The sequence below is a fragment of the Coregonus lavaretus genome, assembly GCF_964263955.1.
Source record: "Coregonus lavaretus genome assembly, contig: HAP1_SCAFFOLD_423, whole genome shotgun sequence".
Taxonomy (NCBI): Eukaryota; Metazoa; Chordata; class Actinopteri; order Salmoniformes; family Salmonidae; genus Coregonus; species Coregonus lavaretus.
Genome location: NW_028161275.1, coordinates 400,001 through 420,000, shown reverse-complemented (window position 1 = coordinate 420,000; position 20,000 = coordinate 400,001). Strand labels below are relative to the sequence as shown.

Sequence of the window (20,000 nt, the reverse complement as noted above, 5' to 3'; positions counted from 1 at the left end):
CGCGCCGGCAAAGGCACCCAAGAAGAAGGCAGCAGCCAAGGCCAAGAAAGCGGGACCCAGCGTAGGCGAGCTCATCGTCAAGGCTGTGACCGCTTCCAAGGAGAGGAGCGGCGTGTCCCTGGCCGCACTCAAGAAGACGCTGGCGGCAGGCGGCTACGACGTGGAGAAGAACAACTCCCGCGTCAAGATCGCAGTCAAGAGCCTCGTCACCAAGGGTACCCTGGTCCAGACCAAGGGCACCGGTGCATCCGGCTCCTTCAAGCTCAACAAGAAAGCCGTCGAGGCGAAGAAGCCCGCCAAGAAAGCCGCAGTCCCCAAAGTAAAGAAGGTGGCCGCCAAGAAGCCCGCCGCGGCGAAGAAGCCCAAGAAGGTAGCAGCCAAGAAGGCCGTCGCCGCAAAGAAGTCCCCCAAGAAGGCCAAGAAGCCCGCTACACCCAAAAAGGCCGCCAAGAGCCCCAAGAAGGTGAAGAAGCCCGCCGCAGCGGCCAAGAAGGCAGCCAAGAGCCCCAAGAAGGCTACAAAGGCAGCCAAGCCCAAAGCCGCCAAGCCCAAGGCAGCCAAGGCCAAGAAGGCAGCCCCCAAGAAGAAGTAAACCTATTACAAACAGTGTTCTACTCGATACATGTTGTACCACAAAAGGCTCTTTTAAGAGCCACCCACCTCTTTCCATAGAAAGCGCATTGATTTCCATGTACTACCTGTCGTGGAAAAGAAATTACGCACACTAGGCTACTTTTACGCACACAACATTGTCCCACTCTGGGTGTGTGCGAAGGGAGAGGCATATAATAGAGGGCCAAAATGGCTCAGAAATTCGACCTCACGAGTGCACCCTCACCAGCCATTTTTATATATGAGCCACTGGGCTATTCCCGTTCAGAGGCAGGCTGCTGTGATGTGTTACAAGTGCCATGTAATAACAATAACAATACTATAGTGGCTTCGAATTGAAACTCACGAGTGCACCCTCAACAGCCATTTTTATATATGAGCCACTGGTTCTATATCGTGGAGCTCCGCCCCATAGGGGAGCTATGCTCCTAGTGGTTTACCCTCTGCCCTAAGGCAGATGCAGCCTGAAGCAAAATTATGCACACACCTACAGCCAATAGGAGTACAGGTGTCCCTATATAAGGAACCCCGTTCCCTCAATCTGCCTCCCATTATCTTCAGCGACTGGACTAGAATTGAAGAAGCCATAGAAGACTCAGGAAGATCTCGTCGTTGATATCCAGCCATCAACGTCTTCCTACAATGAGCACACCTAGCTTATCCAAGGTAAGCATTTAACAAAAGCTCTTTTCAGAGCTCAATGTCGCTGTTCCCCTTGGCGGCTGTCGACCCCCCCCGACACTGTTTCGTGGGTTGAGAGGCACAGCACGCCAGGGACAGCTTCATCAATCCCCCACTATGCGCCAGCTGCGCCCTCCTTTTTTGAAGGAGTGGAAGCAGCATTGGGCATTTTTAGGGAGGATATTCCTCTTGAGGATGTGCTATCAGTGTTAGTCTCAGCTGAGGCATCATCTGAGGGCACTGACTCAGGAGATGACAGGGCTATTGGGGAAGAAATGAATATTCTATTGGAACAATTCATTACACTGACCCAGATGTTTAACACCCCTTTTCCTTCGGGAAATTGTGAGGTCATTACATCCCTGGATGATGACGCCACAGCCTCTCTGTGCCTGAATTCTCAGGTCTCATTGAGTGGGCTGCTAAACAGCGGGAGATTAAGCTGCCCCCCATTCCCTCCAACCCGGAAGTGGATATGAGGAAGGGCGGCCGTTACTCTCGCTACAGCTTGGCGTCAGACGGCGGCCTCCAGCAGCAAGGGAGCGGGCCTCGCCCCCCCCCTGCAGCGCCAGAGGTGCCGGCGAGAGAGGTCATTAAAGCGTCATCCTGGCATCACCCGAAGGGCGGCCAGAAGAGACGCCGTTTATGACAGGCGAGGGGGAGAGAACGGAAGACGGCACAGCGCCTGCTGTGACCGAGCCCACTGTCCCCCCCCACTCTACCGTTGAGTGTATGGAGGAGAATGTTTTTTGTTGATGTGTGTAATAAAGAGTTGGCTCTACTTGACACTGTCAAGAAAGAGCCCCCTTTTCCATAATACATCCGAGAGCGTTCGACCTTCCTCACTCTCGCTCTCTCTCTTACCACTATGAGTGCAGCTCAGCCCACCATGGTGCGTTGCTGAATGCACACATAAGGCAGGTATATAAAAGGTATTAAGTGTACCTTATAGGACCTCACTTTACAGACTCCTAGGAGTGCCGTAGTGAGTGTCTCACATAGCAGGCTGCAGTCTCAGCCAGATAATGGCATGATGACGCGACCGCTATCCGGGACGGCGCTCTGTCTCAGGCTAACGCCTCAGTCAGTGCAGTTCAGACCCGTGCTGCGTTCACGGAGGGCCTGATTACTACGGTTACGGGCGTAACCACGTATCGGCGCCCCCGTTTCTCTCAGAACGCGCTGATAATAACCACATTGGGGGTGGCGCACTATCACAGACTAAGGTCTCTGTTAGTACGACCCAGACCCATGCTGCGTTCAAGAAGGGCCCGATTACCACGGTCACGAAGGTGCCCAGTGTATCGGCGCCCCCACCTTTTCCTGAACGCGCCCAGGCTCACCACACTGAGTGTAGTTCAGCCCACCAGGGGTGCAGAGCTGAACGCACACAGGAGGTGAAAGGAGGAATAATACCTAGACGCCGTCTTGGTTTATCTCAAAGAGAACTCACATTACAGACTCCAAGGAGTACTGTAGTGAGTGCCTCTCATAGCAGGCTGCAGTCTCAGTCAGGAGACATGATGACGCAGCCGCTAGTTGGGGATGGCGCACTATCGCAGACTAAGGTCTCGGTTAGTGCGATTCAGACCCATGCTGCGTTCACGGAGGGCCCGATTACCACGGTGACGAAGTTTCCCAGTGTATCGGCGCCCCCACTTCTTTCTGAACGCGCTAATACTCACCACACTGAGCGTAGTTCAGCCCACCAGAGGTGCAGAGCTGAACGCACACAGGAGGTGAAGGGAGGAAAGATACCAAGACACCGTCTTGGCTTATCTCAGGATACCTCACATTCAGCAGGCAGCTGTCTCTGTCCCAATGTGACATGAAGACGCAGCCGCTAGCCGGGAATGACGCCTTGCTGCAGGCTAATGCCTCAGTCAGCGCAGATCAGACCCGTGCGACGTTCACGGAGAGCGGGAATACCAGGGTTACAGGTATAACCAAGGTATGGACGCCTCCGAATTATTCTGAACGTGTCAATGCCCATGGCTATGAGCGCAGCTCACCACATATTGAGTGTGTCGTTGAACAGTCGCCTAAGACCAGTAAAGAGTCATTGTGGCACCACCGTGTGGTGTCAGTCAGAGATCACACCTTTCAGATTCTATTGAATTCTGTAAAGGATGAGTCTCATGTTAAGCGGCAGTCTCAGTCAGACAATGACATGATGACGCAATCGCTTTCCGGGCAGAGCGCTCTGTCTCAGGCCAGTACCTCAGACAGCGCAGTTCAGACCCGTGCTGCGTTCCTGGAGGGCAAGATTACTGGAGTTACGGTCGTAACCAACGTATCAAAGCCCCCGACTCACCCAGAACGAGCTGACGTATCCTCTCCCTTTCAAGGGGGGCCCGACTTGGGCTATTCCACCAACCCAGTGCTGGGGAATAGCGGCGGCGAGGGCCATAGAGGAATACAGGTCCTTCCTACTGGACGCACCACAGCTTCGTGCGCACCCGCTGTCTCTGCATTGCTGGCAGTGGCGTCGAAGCTGTACCCTCTCACGCTGGCTAGAACAGACGTTAGAGAAGGGTTATGCCCTCCAATTCCATCGGACCCCACCCCCGTTCAAGGGAGTGGTGGAAACGGTGATGAAAACGCCAGACAAAGTAGCCGCTCTGAGATCAGAGATTACGGAACTTTTGGCGAAGGAGGCGGTCACAGTAGTTCCCCGAGAGCAAAGGAACAAGGGGCTTTACTCGCCCTATTTCCTAGTGCCAAAAAAGACGGGGGGAGTGAGGCCGATTTTGGATTTACGCATTCTCAACGAGAGCATAACCAAACGGCCCTTCCGAATGCTGACGACAAAACGCCTACTGGAATGTGTTCAGAAGGGAGATTTTTGTACAAGCATAGACCTAAAGGACGCGTACTTTCATGTGCCGATACAATCGCGCCACAGAAAGTTTCTGCGGTTCGCCTTTCAAGGGGTGGCGTAAGAGTTCACGAGGATGCCGTTTGGGTACGCCCTGGCACCTCGAACGTTTTCCAAATGTGTGGAGGCGGCATTGGAACCGCTGCGTCGTCAAGGGATAAGGCTATTAGCCTACCTAGACGACCTGCTGATTCTCGCCCCGTCAGCAGAGCTGGCGTTCACACACACGACACAGACAGTGATTCATCTCACGCGTCTGGGGTTTGCTGTGAATTGGAAAAAGAGCGCACCCTGGCCCAGTCATCAGATTGTCTACCTGGGACTACAGCTAGACACTGTAATGATGAGGGCGCGAATTTCGGACCCTCGAAGGGCAGCATTGTTACTAGCCCTGAGGAAGTGTCGTCCGAATCACACAGTAACGGCGCTATCGATCATGTCACTTTTGGGTCTCATGTCGGCAGCCCACTCTGTGGTCCCGCTAGGGCTTCTGCACATGCGCAAAGCACAGCGGTGGTTCGCCCAACTAAGACTAGACCCAGTGCGTCAACGTCATCGGTTGGTGGTGGTTCCTCTCTCGCTAAGAGCAGACCTGGACTATTGGCGGAACCCGTGCGTTCTCACGCACGGAGTCCCGATGGGCAAGGTGTCATCCTACATTCCAGTGTTTACAGATGCCTCTCTGACTGGATGGGGAGGGACATGTCAGTCTCAAGCGATAGGAGGTGCATGGCCTCAATCAGGTCGTCACATCAACCTCCTAGAGTTGGAAACGGTGCGACTGGTCTTGACCCACTTCGCGTCTACCCTTCGGGGTCGCGATGTGTTGGTCTGGTCAGACAACCGAACCACAGTAGCTCACATAAACCGCCAGGGAGGGGTCAGGTCTCCTGCCCTTCATCGGGCGGCAGTGGAATTGTGGCTGTGGGCTCACAAGCACCTTCGCTCGTTGAGAGCAGCACACATTCCGGGCTACTTGAACGTAGGGGCAGACCTCATGTCAAGAGGGGGTCCTCGAGACGACGAGTGGTGTCTGCACCCGGACATTGTTCTACAGATTTGGGAACAATTCGGGAGAGCCGAGGTGGACCTGTCCGCGTCACGTGTGAACGCGCAGTGTCCCCTATGGTTCTCTCTGAGAAACCAGGACGAACCGCCATTGGGAAGAGACGCATTCGCGCACTACCTGTGGCCGAAAGTTCTCCTGTATGCATTCCCTCCGCTGTCTTGCATTCTCCCACTGCTAGCCAGGGTGAGGTCAGAGGAGCTGTCAGTGATACTGATAGCGCCCGATCGCCCGGGGGCTCCGTGGTTTGCAGAGATGAGTCAGATGTTGATTGCGCCACCCTGGCCAATTCCACATCAACGAGACGCGTTGACTCAGGCGGGAGGCTCGATAGGGCAATGGCCCATAATCGGCCAACCACTGAAGGCTTGGTTCCTGAATGGGACAGGTTAAAGCGCCGTGGGTTGTCTGATGCAGTGATCAGAACAATACAGGGCGCAAGAGCCGGTTCCACTTCTAGGGTGTATACCAGCAGATGGAACGTTTTCTCACGATGGTGTGATACACAGGACGTGGACCCCATGAGCTGTCAGGTAGAGAGTGTGCTCTCATTCCTACAGTCTATGTTTGATAAGCAGAAATCGCCCTCCACTATTCGAGTGTTTGCAGCGGCAATTTCAGCTGGTCATGAAGGTTTTAACGGAAAAAGTGTTTTCAGTCACCCTTTAGTGAAACGTTTCCTATTGGGAACGCAACGGCTTAGGCCAAGACCTAGAGCTACGCTGCCCAAGTGGGATTTGGCATTGGTTCTCGAAGCGCTATGTAAGTCGCCGTTCGAGCCATTGAATCAAATACCCCTCAAGATGCTGTCTATCAAGACGGCGCTGTTGCTCACCTTGACTACTGCTAAACGAGTCAGCGATTTGTGTGCACTGTCGACGAGACCCGACTGCCTTGCCATTAATGGCGATTTGAGCAGAGCGGTGTTACGTCCTAACCCGGCATTTGTGCCGAAGGTTATTAACAGTGCATATAGATCGCAGATCGTGGAATTGTGGGCTTTTCATCCCCTTCCCCATGGGGAGAGGAGTGAGGAAAAGCTTCACTGTCTGTGCCCAGTACGCGCTTTGGCGTGTTACGTTAGGCGCACAGCGGCGGTTAGGTCATCGCCTCAGCTGTTTGTGTGTCACGGTGCGGCTGCATTGGGTAGACCACTTTCAAAACAGCGTTTGTCTCATTGGCTTTGTGAAGGCATTGAGACGGCGTACGAGGCGGCGGGGCAACAACCGCCTCAGGGTATTAGAGCGCACTCCACTCGTGGAGTAGCAGCTTCTACTGCTCTTTTCAGAGGAACAGAGGTAGAGGATATTTGTAGAGCAGCGTCATGGTCGACACCGTCTCCTTTTATCCGTTTTCTATCTGTTGGATATGTCTTCTAACTCTTTGGCTCGGTCTGTACTCAGCGTGGCTGAAGGGAGATCATGAGCAGAATAGAGAAAGAAAGCAGGATTGTGAATAAGTTCATAAGTCCGCTTTTATTAGAAGTAACATATTATGGACATGTTTTCTAACTCTTTTGTTCGATCGAATTTCAGCAGAGCTGAAAGGCGTTCTTGAGCTAGAAAAGGAGGACAGAGCAGGACCTTGGACAGGTTCCAATCAGGTCCGCTCTGGTTAGGAAGACTTATGTCAAGAATAAGCCTTTTAAACTCCAATCTCGATTGCACTCAGCACAGCTGAAGGGGAATCTTGAGGTAGAGGAGGGAGAAGCAGGATGATAGACTGGTCTCTATCAGGTCCGCTTCGGATGAAGAGCATATTCTGTGGCATGTCTCCTGGCTGACAGTGTCAGCATATAGAAACATGTATTGAGTGGATAGAATGTGAGGTCATCTATCTGAGGTTCAGTTTAGTATGACTGGTATATTTTGTTCCATAGAATATTGAGGCACGGCTATCTGCTAGTCAGATTAGCACGGCGTCTATTCTATTGATCTGCCCAATAGCCATTGACATTGTCATTGAGCTAGATGGGGCGGGTCTATAACCGATGACGCGGTATATTGTGACGCCCTGATGGGTTTTTAGTCGCAGTACTGCGGGAATTGGTTGCAGCCATTGCTGGGCTTGACCTTTTCATTTTTTAATGGGAAGTGTTAGGCTCGGCAGGGAGTACATTTTGGAGCGTTTCGCTCCGCCTTAAACCACTAGGAGCATAGCTCCCCTATGGGGCGGAGCTCCACGATATAGAACGATTAGTTACCGGAGTGTAACTCCAGTTCTATGAGTGGAGCGGAGCCCCATAGGTTCTATATCGTGGAGCTCCGCCCCATAGGGGAGCTATGCTCCTAGTGGTTTACCCTCTGCCCTAAGGCAGATGCAGCCTGAAGCAAAATTATGCACACACCTACAGCCAATAGGAGTACAGGTGTCCCTATATAAGGAACCCCGTTCCCTCAATCTGCCTCCCATTATCTTCAGCGACTGGACTAGAATTGAAGAAGCCATAGAAGACTCAGGAAGATCTCGTCGTTGATATCCAGCCATCAACGTCTTCCTACAATGAGCACACCTAGCTTATCCAAGGTAAGCATTTAACAAAAGCTCTTTTCAGAGCTCAATGTCGCTGTTCCCCTTGGCGGCTGTCGACCCCCCCCGACACTGTTTCGTGGGTTGAGAGGCACAGCACGCCAGGGACAGCTTCATCAATCCCCCACTATGCGCCAGCTGCGCCCTCCTTTTTTGAAGGAGTGGAAGCAGCATTGGGCATTTTTAGGGAGGATATTCCTCTTGAGGATGTGCTATCAGTGTTAGTCTCAGCTGAGGCATCATCTGAGGGCACTGACTCAGGAGATGACAGGGCTATTGGGGAAGAAATGAATATTCTATTGGAACAATTCATTACACTGACCCAGATGTTTAACACCCCTTTTCCTTCGGGAAATTGTGAGGTCATTACATCCCTGGATGATGACGCCACAGCCTCTCTGTGCCTGAATTCTCAGGTCTCATTGAGTGGGCTGCTAAACAGCGGGAGATTAAGCTGCCCCCCATTCCCTCCAACCCGGAAGTGGATATGAGGAAGGGCGGCCGTTACTCTCGCTACAGCTTGGCGTCAGACGGCGGCCTCCAGCAGCAAGGGAGCGGGCCTCGCCCCCCCCCTGCAGCGCCAGAGGTGCCGGCGAGAGAGGTCATTAAAGCGTCATCCTGGCATCACCCGAAGGGCGGCCAGAAGAGACGCCGTTTATGACAGGCGAGGGGGAGAGAACGGAAGACGGCACAGCGCCTGCTGTGACCGAGCCCACTGTCCCCCCCCACTCTACCGTTGAGTGTATGGAGGAGAATGTTTTTTGTTGATGTGTGTAATAAAGAGTTGGCTCTACTTGACACTGTCAAGAAAGAGCCCCCTTTTCCATAATACATCCGAGAGCGTTCGACCTTCCTCACTCTCGCTCTCTCTCTTACCACTATGAGTGCAGCTCAGCCCACCATGGTGCGTTGCTGAATGCACACATAAGGCAGGTATATAAAAGGTATTAAGTGTACCTTATAGGACCTCACTTTACAGACTCCTAGGAGTGCCGTAGTGAGTGTCTCACATAGCAGGCTGCAGTCTCAGCCAGATAATGGCATGATGACGCGACCGCTATCCGGGACGGCGCTCTGTCTCAGGCTAACGCCTCAGTCAGTGCAGTTCAGACCCGTGCTGCGTTCACGGAGGGCCTGATTACTACGGTTACGGGCGTAACCACGTATCGGCGCCCCCGTTTCTCTCAGAACGCGCTGATAATAACCACATTGGGGGTGGCGCACTATCACAGACTAAGGTCTCTGTTAGTACGACCCAGACCCATGCTGCGTTCAAGAAGGGCCCGATTACCACGGTCACGAAGGTGCCCAGTGTATCGGCGCCCCCACCTTTTCCTGAACGCGCCCAGGCTCACCACACTGAGTGTAGTTCAGCCCACCAGGGGTGCAGAGCTGAACGCACACAGGAGGTGAAAGGAGGAATAATACCTAGACGCCGTCTTGGTTTATCTCAAAGAGAACTCACATTACAGACTCCAAGGAGTACTGTAGTGAGTGCCTCTCATAGCAGGCTGCAGTCTCAGTCAGGAGACATGATGACGCAGCCGCTAGTTGGGGATGGCGCACTATCGCAGACTAAGGTCTCGGTTAGTGCGATTCAGACCCATGCTGCGTTCACGGAGGGCCCGATTACCACGGTGACGAAGTTTCCCAGTGTATCGGCGCCCCCACTTCTTTCTGAACGCGCTAATACTCACCACACTGAGCGTAGTTCAGCCCACCAGAGGTGCAGAGCTGAACGCACACAGGAGGTGAAGGGAGGAAAGATACCAAGACACCGTCTTGGCTTATCTCAGGATACCTCACATTCAGCAGGCAGCTGTCTCTGTCCCAATGTGACATGAAGACGCAGCCGCTAGCCGGGAATGACGCCTTGCTGCAGGCTAATGCCTCAGTCAGCGCAGATCAGACCCGTGCGACGTTCACGGAGAGCGGGAATACCAGGGTTACAGGTATAACCAAGGTATGGACGCCTCCGAATTATTCTGAACGTGTCAATGCCCATGGCTATGAGCGCAGCTCACCACATATTGAGTGTGTCGTTGAACAGTCGCCTAAGACCAGTAAAGAGGCATTGTGGCACCACCGTGTGGTGTCAGTCAGAGATCACACCTTTCAGATTCTATTGAATTCTGTAAAGGATGAGTCTCATGTTAAGCGGCAGTCTCAGTCAGACAATGACATGATGACGCAATCGCTTTCCGGGCAGAGCGCTCTGTCTCAGGCCAGTACCTCAGACAGCGCAGTTCAGACCCGTGCTGCGTTCCTGGAGGGCAAGATTACTGGAGTTACGGTCGTAACCAACGTATCAAAGCCCCCGACTCACCCAGAACGAGCTGACGTATCCTCTCCCTTTCAAGGGGGGCCCGACTTGGGCTATTCCACCAACCCAGTGCTGGGGAATAGCGGCGGCGAGGGCCATAGAGGAATACAGGTCCTTCCTACTGGACGCACCACAGCTTCGTGCGCACCCGCTGTCTCTGCATTGCTGGCAGTGGCGTCGAAGCTGTACCCTCTCACGCTGGCTAGAACAGACGTTAGAGAAGGGTTATGCCCTCCAATTCCATCGGACCCCACCCCCGTTCAAGGGAGTGGTGGAAACGGTGATGAAAACGCCAGACAAAGTAGCCGCTCTGAGATCAGAGATTACGGAACTTTTGGCGAAGGAGGCGGTCACAGTAGTTCCCCGAGAGCAAAGGAACAAGGGGCTTTACTCGCCCTATTTCCTAGTGCCAAAAAAGACGGGGGGAGTGAGGCCGATTTTGGATTTACGCATTCTCAACGAGAGCATAACCAAACGGCCCTTCCGAATGCTGACGACAAAACGCCTACTGGAATGTGTTCAGAAGGGAGATTTTTGTACAAGCATAGACCTAAAGGACGCGTACTTTCATGTGCCGATACAATCGCGCCACAGAAAGTTTCTGCGGTTCGCCTTTCAAGGGGTGGCGTACGAGTTCACGAGGATGCCGTTTGGGTACGCCCTGGCACCTCGAACGTTTTCCAAATGTGTGGAGGCGGCATTGGAACCGCTGCGTCGTCAAGGGATAAGGCTATTAGCCTACCTAGACGACCTGCTGATTCTCGCCCCGTCAGCAGAGCTGGCGTTCACACACACGACACAGACAGTGATTCATCTCACGCGTCTGGGGTTTGCTGTGAATTGGAAAAAGAGCGCACCCTGGCCCAGTCATCAGATTGTCTACCTGGGACTACAGCTAGACACTGTAATGATGAGGGCGCGAATTTCGGACCCTCGAAGGGCAGCATTGTTACTAGCCCTGAGGAAGTGTCGTCCGAATCACACAGTAACGGCGCTATCGATCATGTCACTTTTGGGTCTCATGTCGGCAGCCCACTCTGTGGTCCCGCTAGGGCTTCTGCACATGCGCAAAGCACAGCGGTGGTTCGCCCAACTAAGACTAGACCCAGTGCGTCAACGTCATCGGTTGGTGGTGGTTCCTCTCTCGCTAAGAGCAGACCTGGACTATTGGCGGAACCCGTGCGTTCTCACGCACGGAGTCCCGATGGGCAAGGTGTCATCCTACATTCCAGTGTTTACAGATGCCTCTCTGACTGGATGGGGAGGGACATGTCAGTCTCAAGCGATAGGAGGTGCATGGCCTCAATCAGGTCGTCACATCAACCTCCTAGAGTTGGAAACGGTGCGACTGGTCTTGACCCACTTCGCGTCTACCCTTCGGGGTCGCGATGTGTTGGTCTGGTCAGACAACCGAACCACAGTAGCTCACATAAACCGCCAGGGAGGGGTCAGGTCTCCTGCCCTTCATCGGGCGGCAGTGGAATTGTGGCTGTGGGCTCACAAGCACCTTCGCTCGTTGAGAGCAGCACACATTCCGGGCTACTTGAACGTAGGGGCAGACCTCATGTCAAGAGGGGGTCCTCGAGACGACGAGTGGTGTCTGCACCCGGACATTGTTCTACAGATTTGGGAACAATTCGGGAGAGCCGAGGTGGACCTGTTCGCGTCACGTGTGAACGCGCAGTGTCCCCTATGGTTCTCTCTGAGAAACCAGGACGAACCGCCATTGGGAAGAGACGCATTCGCGCACTACCTGTGGCCGAAAGTTCTCCTGTATGCATTCCCTCCGCTGTCTTGCATTCTCCCACTGCTAGCCAGGGTGAGGTCAGAGGAGCTGTCAGTGATACTGATAGCGCCCGATCGCCCGGGGGCTCCGTGGTTTGCAGAGATGAGTCAGATGTTGATTGCGCCACCCTGGCCAATTCCACATCAACGAGACGCGTTGACTCAGGCGGGAGGCTCGATAGGGCAATGGCCCATAATCGGCCAACCACTGAAGGCTTGGTTCCTGAATGGGACAGGTTAAAGCGCCGTGGGTTGTCTGATGCAGTGATCAGAACAATACAGGGCGCAAGAGCCGGTTCCACTTCTAGGGTGTATACCAGCAGATGGAACGTTTTCTCACGATGGTGTGATACACAGGACGTGGACCCCATGAGCTGTCAGGTAGAGAGTGTGCTCTCATTCCTACAGTCTATGTTTGATAAGCAGAAATCGCCCTCCACTATTCGAGTGTTTGCAGCGGCAATTTCAGCTGGTCATGAAGGTTTTAACGGAAAAAGTGTTTTCAGTCACCCTTTAGTGAAACGTTTCCTATTGGGAACGCAACGGCTTAGGCCAAGACCTAGAGCTACGCTGCCCAAGTGGGATTTGGCATTGGTTCTCGAAGCGCTATGTAAGTCGCCGTTCGAGCCATTGAATCAAATACCCCTCAAGATGCTGTCTATCAAGACGGCGCTGTTGCTCACCTTGACTACTGCTAAACGAGTCAGCGATTTGTGTGCACTGTCGACGAGACCCGACTGCCTTGCCATTAATGGCGATTTGAGCAGAGCGGTGTTACGTCCTAACCCGGCATTTGTGCCGAAGGTTATTAACAGTGCATATAGATCGCAGATCGTGGAATTGTGGGCTTTTCATCCCCCTCCCCATGGGGAGAGGAGTGAGGAAAAGCTTCACTGTCTGTGCCCAGTACGCGCTTTGGCGTGTTACGTTAGGCGCACAGCGGCGGTTAGGTCATCGCCTCAGCTGTTTGTGTGTCACGGTGCGGCTGCATTGGGTAGACCACTTTCAAAACAGCGTTTGTCTCATTGGCTTTGTGAAGGCATTGAGACGGCGTACGAGGCGGCGGGGCAACAACCGCCTCAGGGTATTAGAGCGCACTCCACTCGTGGAGTAGCAGCTTCTACTGCTCTTTTCAGAGGAACAGAGGTAGAGGATATTTGTAGAGCAGCGTCATGGTCGACACCGTCTCCTTTTATCCGTTTCTATCTGTTGGATATGTCTTCTAACTCTTTGGCTCGGTCTGTACTCAGCGTGGCTGAAGGGAGATCATGAGCAGAATAGAGAAAGAAAGCAGGATTGTGAATAAGTTCATAAGTCCGCTTTTATTAGAAGTAACATATTATGGACATGTTTTCTAACTCTTTTGTTCGATCGAATTTCAGCAGAGCTGAAAGGCGTTCTTGAGCTAGAAAAGGAGGACAGAGCAGGACCTTGGACAGGTTCCAATCAGGTCCGCTCTGGTTAGGAAGACTTATGTCAAGAATAAGCCTTTTAAACTCCAATCTCGATTGCACTCAGCACAGCTGAAGGGGAATCTTGAGGTAGAGGAGGGAGAAGCAGGATGATAGACTGGTCTCTATCAGGTCCGCTTCGGATGAAGAGCATATTCTGTGGCATGTCTCCTGGCTGACAGTGTCAGCATATAGAAACATGTATTGAGTGGACAGAATGTGAGGTCATCTATCTGAGGTTCAGTTTAGTATGACTGGTATATTTTGTTCCATAGAATATTGAGGCACGGCTATCTGCTAGTCAGATTAGCACGGCGTCTATTCTATTGATCTGCCCAATAGCCATTGACATTGTCATTGAGCTAGATGGGGCGGGTCTATAACCGATGACGCGGTATATTGTGACGCCCTGATGGGTTTTTAGTCGCAGTACTGCGGGAATTGGTTGCAGCCATTGCTGGGCTTGACCTTTTCATTTTTTAATGGGAAGTGTTAGGCTCGGCAGGGAGTACATTTTGGAGCGTTTCGCTCCGCCTTAAACCACTAGGAGCATAGCTCCCCTATGGGGCGGAGCTCCACGATATAGAACGATTAGTTACCGGAGTGTAACTCCAGTTCTATGAGTGGAGCGGAGCCCCATAGGACTTAAGGCCCTACCGACCCTCTCTAGTCTCGCTGAAGATAATATCTCGGGAGGCAGATTGAGGGAACGGGGTTCCTTATATAGGGACACCTGTACTCCTATTGGCTGTAGGTGTGTGCATAATTTTGCTTCAGGCTGCATCTGCCTTAGGGCAGAGGGTAAACCACTAGGAGCATAGCTCCCCTATGGGGCTCCGCTCCACTCATAGAACTGGAGTTACACTCCGGTAACTAATCGACTTAAGGCCCTACCGACCCTCTCTAGTCTCGCTGAAGATAATATCTCGGGAGGCAGATTGAGGGAACGGGGTTCCTTATATAGGGACACCTGTACTCCTATTGGCTGTAGGTGTGTGCATAATTTTGCTTCAGGCTGCATCTGCCTTAGGGCAGAGGGTAAACCACTAGGAGCATAGCTCCCCTATGGGGCTCCGCTCCACTCATAGAACTGGAGTTACACTCCGGTAACTAATCGGCTATTCCCGTTCAGAGGCAGGCTGCTGTGATGTGTTACAAGTGCCATGTAATAACAATAACAATACTATAGTGGCTTCGATTTCAAACTCAAGAGTGCACCCTCACCAGCTGTTTGTTTCCCATTTGGAGAGAAATAATGTGTGGATGTCATTTCGGACATTTTGGCGCTCACGCGAAATGACACAAAGTAACAAAGTCGGAGGGAAACAAAGTAGCCTCTCACTCGCTGCCTGTGGGTGGGAACCGGCTTAGGGCTGTCTGTCTGTCCATCTGTCTGTCCCTCGCTCCAATTGGATAAGGCCACACCGGCCCGGTGGCCAATCGTTGCCTCTTGTGGCGAGGTATATGTACGGCTCTCGAAGTGGCGAGCGGCTCATTCAGACTTTCTGTGACTTTCTCAAGCTACCAATATGAGCGGAAGAGGCAAAACCGGAGGCAAGGCCAGGGCGAAGGCAAAGACCCGTTCATCCCGTGCTGGCCTCCAGTTCCCCGTGGGCCGTGTGCACAGGCTGCTGCGCAAAGGCAACTACGCCGAGCGTGTGGGCGCTGGCGCACCAGTCTACCTGGCCGCCGTACTCGAGTACCTGACTGCTGAGATCCTGGAGTTGGCCGGCAACGCTGCCCGTGACAACAAGAAGACTCGTATCATCCCCCGTCACCTGCAACTGGCCGTCCGTAACGACGAGGAGCTGAACAAACTGCTCGGCGGTGTGACCATCGCTCAGGGTGGTGTGCTGCCCAACATCCAGGCAGTCCTACTCCCCAAGAAGACCGAGAAGGCAGTCAAAGCCAAGTAAATTCGCTACTGCGACTTCAACTTGACTACTCAACCCCCAAAGGCTCTTTTAAGAGCCAACCACCTAGCTCTCCAAAAGCGCAAAGTACCTTTCTATGACCGCAATACATTGAGTGGGTGTATACACAACTATTTCGACATTCTGTGCCCACATGAGGCCTTGCATGAACAACAACACCTACTTGGCCTCATTTGCCATAGCAGGCTAGCATTAGATGATACGTGCCTATAAGCTGTCACTCTTGACTTTGGCGACTATTATTGCGCGTAAAGGGCCGGCGGCGTCCTATTGCGCGCGCACCGGGAGTTTGAGTTTTGGAGAGGCCGGGCCTCCCGTCCAATGGCCAACGGAGGAGGCCTGCGAAACGGGCCAATCGGGGTGGTGGGGAGATGGTGTCCAATCAGCAGGCGCCACTGCCGGCTTTATAAACTTCACATAGGCATTTCGAGGCTATACTCCCGACTGTCAGAGCAGCGCCATGGCCAGAACCAAGCAAACCGCTCGCAAATCCACCGGTGGCAAAGCCCCCAGGAAGCAGCTCGCCACTAAGGCTGCTCGCAAGAGTGCCCCGGCCACCGGCGGTGTGAAGAAGCCTCACCGTTACAGGCCCGGCACCGTGGCTCTGAGAGAGATCCGTCGTTACCAGAAGTCCACTGAGCTACTCATCCGCAAGCTGCCCTTCCAGCGCCTGGTGCGAGAAATCGCCCAGGACTTCAAGACCGACCTGCGCTTCCAGAGCTCCGCCGTGATGGCCCTACAGGAGGCTAGCGAGGCTTACCTGGTCGGCCTGTTCGAGGACACCAACCTGTGCGCCATCCACGCCAAGCGGGTGACCATCATGCCCAAGGACATCCAGCTGGCCCGCCGTATTCGCGGAGAGCGCGCATAAATGAGGATGACCTGAACTCGAATATCCCCCAAAGGCTCTTTTAAGAGCCACCTCCATATTTCCATCAAAAAGGCACAATTGTTCCATGTATACACGCACCTCTACATTAGCCACCATGTATGTTGTTCACTAACACGTCTAAAAGCTACGTATTGCACCTTTTTAGTTGCCTGAAGTCTAGCTTCAATGTTTGTGTGTGTGTATATACACAACCATCTGGCATCATCCACTTCCTTTGAACTATATAGTAACACAGTAAAATGCTTTACAAAGGAGGGGAAAAAGAAACGAGTGATAATATAGGCCGAATAGTAACAAGAATTGTGTTCAGATGAATAATTGACACTATTAGTTGTGTGTAATAATAGCCTTGCATGCAGTCCAGAAAAAACATTGCATGCCAACTTACTTTGAAAGTCCCATGTTGCAGTGCTGCTGAGAGACTCATGCAGAGGCCCAAACTTTACAATGGAGCACGGAGGCCATCTTGTGGTTAAATGTGGGTACTGCACCTCATGGTGAGTCCCTTTCAGCATTTGCTCTTTAGGCCAGCGTTTCCCAAACGCGGTCCTGGGGTCCACAAGGGGTGCGCGTTTTGCGTTTTGCCCTAGCACTCCACAACTGATTCTAATACTCCCAGCTTGATGATGATGAGTTGATTATTTGAATCAGCTGTGTAGTGCTAGGGCAAAAACTCCCAAAATGTGGCCCGAGTTTGGGAAACCCTGCTTTAGGCTAATACTAGCCTATTAGGATGACTTGGTTCGATCGCTTTAATGGCAACTGCTGAACTCTGGTTTCACTAATTACTTGTCCCAGGTCACCATTATGAATCCAATAGCAAAACAAATGTTTCAAAATAGCTCAATAGTGAAAAAAGGCCAGGAAATGATGGGTTCTCAGCAATATTTCACCAACAACCAATCACTATTCACGCATAGACATTAGGATCATCAACAAATATTCCTAAGTCATACTACAAAAGGGTTGTAACGAAATGGATTTGTCTGTTCAATGCAAGTTCAACGTCAAAGAAAAAGTGCATCACCACAACAAACGTGTCTTTAGATACACTGTAAAAAATGACTTTGTGGAATGTACTCAAGCTATTACAGTCAACAAAAGCACACGTCATATTGTTGAGTAGATCTTTTTGCTTGTTTTTATGAGTAGATAAGCTTGAGTAAGTTGAGTTGATGTGGTCCAATACATTGAGTAAAGATGATAGAGACGTAAAAAGGATTATATTACGTTGATTCGACTCAAATAGACATTGTGTTATTTTACCTGAATGATTCATCCTATTATGTATTTAGACCAACTTACTTTGGATTCACTCAATCACATCCCTTAAGAGAAAAGGTATCCGGACACCGGGAATCCATTTATTTAAACATCAACGGTTTGCAAAACATCTGTTATTATGAGTTGACAAATTACGTAATTGCAATCAACACTGCAGGTAAATCATGATTGCTGCAGGTAGGCAACACCGTAGAAATAGGAACTACAACACTAACAACAAGTGACATTTACTCCTGATGTACTGACTGACCTGTTGCAACCTCTACAACCACTGTGCTTATTATTTGACCCTGCTGGTCATCTATGAACGTTTGAACATCTTGGAGAAAAATGTGTGAAACCACTGCCTATATGAGGAGCTGTCGTTGTTTGTTTTATTACCACATACTTATGGAAATTGCACCGGTTGAGAGATGATGGCTCTCTTGTGCCTACGGTGAAGGGTACTTCTGATCCAGCAGGTGGTGCTAAGATCCCTCCCTATATGACTTGAATGATGAGTTGATTTATTCCTTATAGCTCCTAATGATTTTAAGGCCAGTGTTGGCAAACATTACTTGTGCTCCAGCAGGTGGCCATGACATCCCTCCCTATATGACTTGACTGACCAGTTAGTTGATGGACTCCTTATAGCTCCTAAATTTAATGATTTTAAGGCCAGTGTTGGCAAACATGACTTCTGCTCCAGCAGGTGGCCATGAAATCCCCCCCTATATGACTTGACTGACCAGGTAGTTGATGGACTCCTTATAGCTCTTAATGATCTCAAGTGTCTGTGTTTTTATGTGGTTAGGAGTTTTGCTCACTGCGTGTCCCCCTTCCATTTCAGTGTTTCCCAACTCCAGCGGTAGAGTAGGCTACCCCCAACAGGACCCATTTTTCTTGTAGGCCTGGACAGCCACAGCTGATTGAACAACCTGTCACCTAAATTACCAAGTCCTCAATGAGTAGAATCAGGTGCAACAACAACAACAACAACAACAACAACAACAACAATATGAGGAGAGGGACACAGTGTACTAGCTGATCTCCCAGTTGTCACAGTTTGGCCTTGTGTTCCACATAGCCTATATCAGTATTTGAGTATGTTTCCCGCGCACGTTAGTTGCTTTCACGTCATCTTTGAAATCGCTCCTCCCTAGTCCCCTAGAACGAGCGCCCTCCCCTTTGCAACGCCTCCGAACATATAACAGAGGCGCGCTTTCTGTGCCGCCGGCCTCAATCAGGTCGACCAAACGCAGATAATAGCGCACCGCGCACCGGCGCTGAAATCATTCATTCACTTGAACTCAACTAGCGAACACACCATGTCCGGAAGAGGCAAAGGCGGCAAGGGACTCGGAAAAGGAGGCGCCAAGCGTCACCGCAAAGTTCTCCGCGATAACATCCAGGGAATCACCAAACCCGCTATCCGCCGTCTGGCTCGCCGCGGCGGCGTGAAGCGTATTTCCGGTCTGATCTACGAGGAGACCCGCGGTGTCCTGAAGGTGTTCCTGGAGAACGTGATCCGTGACGCAGTCACCTACACCGAGCACGCCAAGAGGAAGACCGTTACCGCCATGGACGTGGTCTACGCTCTGAAACGTCAGGGACGCACCCTGTACGGTTTCGGCGGTTAAACCCACTCTCTTCGGAACCTCAACACCCCGACTCGAACCCAAAGGCTCTTTTAAGAGCCACCCACATCCGCTTAAAATGGGCCCATTCCATGTAGTGTTATATATAACAACAAATGTTTAGTATGCAATTTAGTAAGAAAGTATGAGCCACTTCGAGTGGACAGGGAGTATTAATTAGAGGATTCTAATGTCCCGTCCACTTTTAGCGCACAGAGGGAGGCCTATATCTGACAGTGGCAAAGTGTAAGAACGTTATTATTTTGGGTCAAGCAATAGTGGAATTTGGACAACATAAAGCCACCACGAGTCGGTAGACGTGGCTCGAAAAGAGGGGGACAGCGCGCACACACACACACACACAGTCCAAAATGGGAGCCCTATGTCTGACGGTGCCAAAGTGGGCAATTCTATCACCAGCATTATTTGGCACAACAATCGTGCCATTTGGACACCTATTAAAGCCCCCCTTTTGAAACACACAATTCCCCATCGGTCACAGAGCATAGGCTATAGAGAGGAGGGAGGGAGGGAGGGAGGGAGGGAGGGAGGGAGGGAGGGAGGGAGGGAGGGAGGGAGGGAGGGAGCAAGCAAGCAGGGGAGTGTCTACGGCCGCTGACTTTGCTTAGCTTCCTCTTCATAAGACGGGTAAGCGCCCTTCACCCCCTCATTCGTTTCTGAGAAGCAACGAGACATCATCATGCCCGAGCCAGCAAAGTCAGCGCCCAAGAAGGGCTCCAAGAAAGCCGTCACCAAGACCGCAGGGAAGGGCGGCAAGAAGCGCAGAAAGTCCAGGAAGGAGAGTTACGCCATCTACGTGTACAAAGTCCTGAAGCAGGTCCACCCCGACACCGGCATCTCCTCCAAGGCCATGGGAATCATGAACTCCTTCGTGAACGACATCTTCGAGCGTATCGCCGGAGAGTCCTCTCGCCTGGCCCACTACAAC

General features: G+C 51.9%; 5 protein-coding genes across 5 annotated transcripts in view; all 5 read left to right on the top strand.

The window, feature by feature from the left end:
• The window catches only part of LOC311120967 (histone H1-like), a gene marked incomplete at both ends in the record, with an annotated part of 24,630 nt that overhangs the window by 32 nt on the left and 4,598 nt on the right, over positions 1–20,000 (top strand). The window contains one exon of the mRNA XM_084195518.1: positions 1–562. This exon is cut by the window's left edge and continues 32 nt beyond it. Within this exon, the coding sequence (XP_084051644.1) occupies positions 1–562 (562 nt within the window). The remainder of the gene's footprint in view (positions 563–20,000) is intronic.
• LOC311120864 (histone H2A) lies at positions 14,855–15,241 on the top strand (the record flags this gene model as incomplete). Its single annotated transcript, XM_084195424.1, has 1 exon — positions 14,855–15,241. The coding sequence occupies one exon, from the start codon at positions 14,855–14,857 to the stop codon at positions 15,239–15,241; it is 387 nt and encodes a 128-aa protein (XP_084051550.1).
• Positions 15,720–16,130, top strand: LOC311120949 (histone H3.2; the record flags this gene model as incomplete). Its single annotated transcript, XM_084195503.1, has 1 exon — positions 15,720–16,130. One exon carries the CDS (start codon positions 15,720–15,722, stop codon positions 16,128–16,130), a length of 411 nt encoding a protein of 136 aa, XP_084051629.1.
• Positions 18,743–19,054, top strand: LOC311120910 (histone H4; the record flags this gene model as incomplete). Its single annotated transcript, XM_084195467.1, has 1 exon — positions 18,743–19,054. The coding sequence occupies one exon, from the start codon at positions 18,743–18,745 to the stop codon at positions 19,052–19,054; it is 312 nt and encodes a 103-aa protein (XP_084051593.1).
• The window catches only part of LOC311120936 (histone H2B), a gene marked incomplete at both ends in the record, with an annotated part of 375 nt that continues 126 nt past the window's right edge, over positions 19,752–20,000 (top strand). Inside the window, one exon of the mRNA XM_084195492.1 lies at positions 19,752–20,000. This exon is cut by the window's right edge and continues 126 nt beyond it. Within this exon, the coding sequence (XP_084051618.1) occupies positions 19,752–20,000 (249 nt within the window).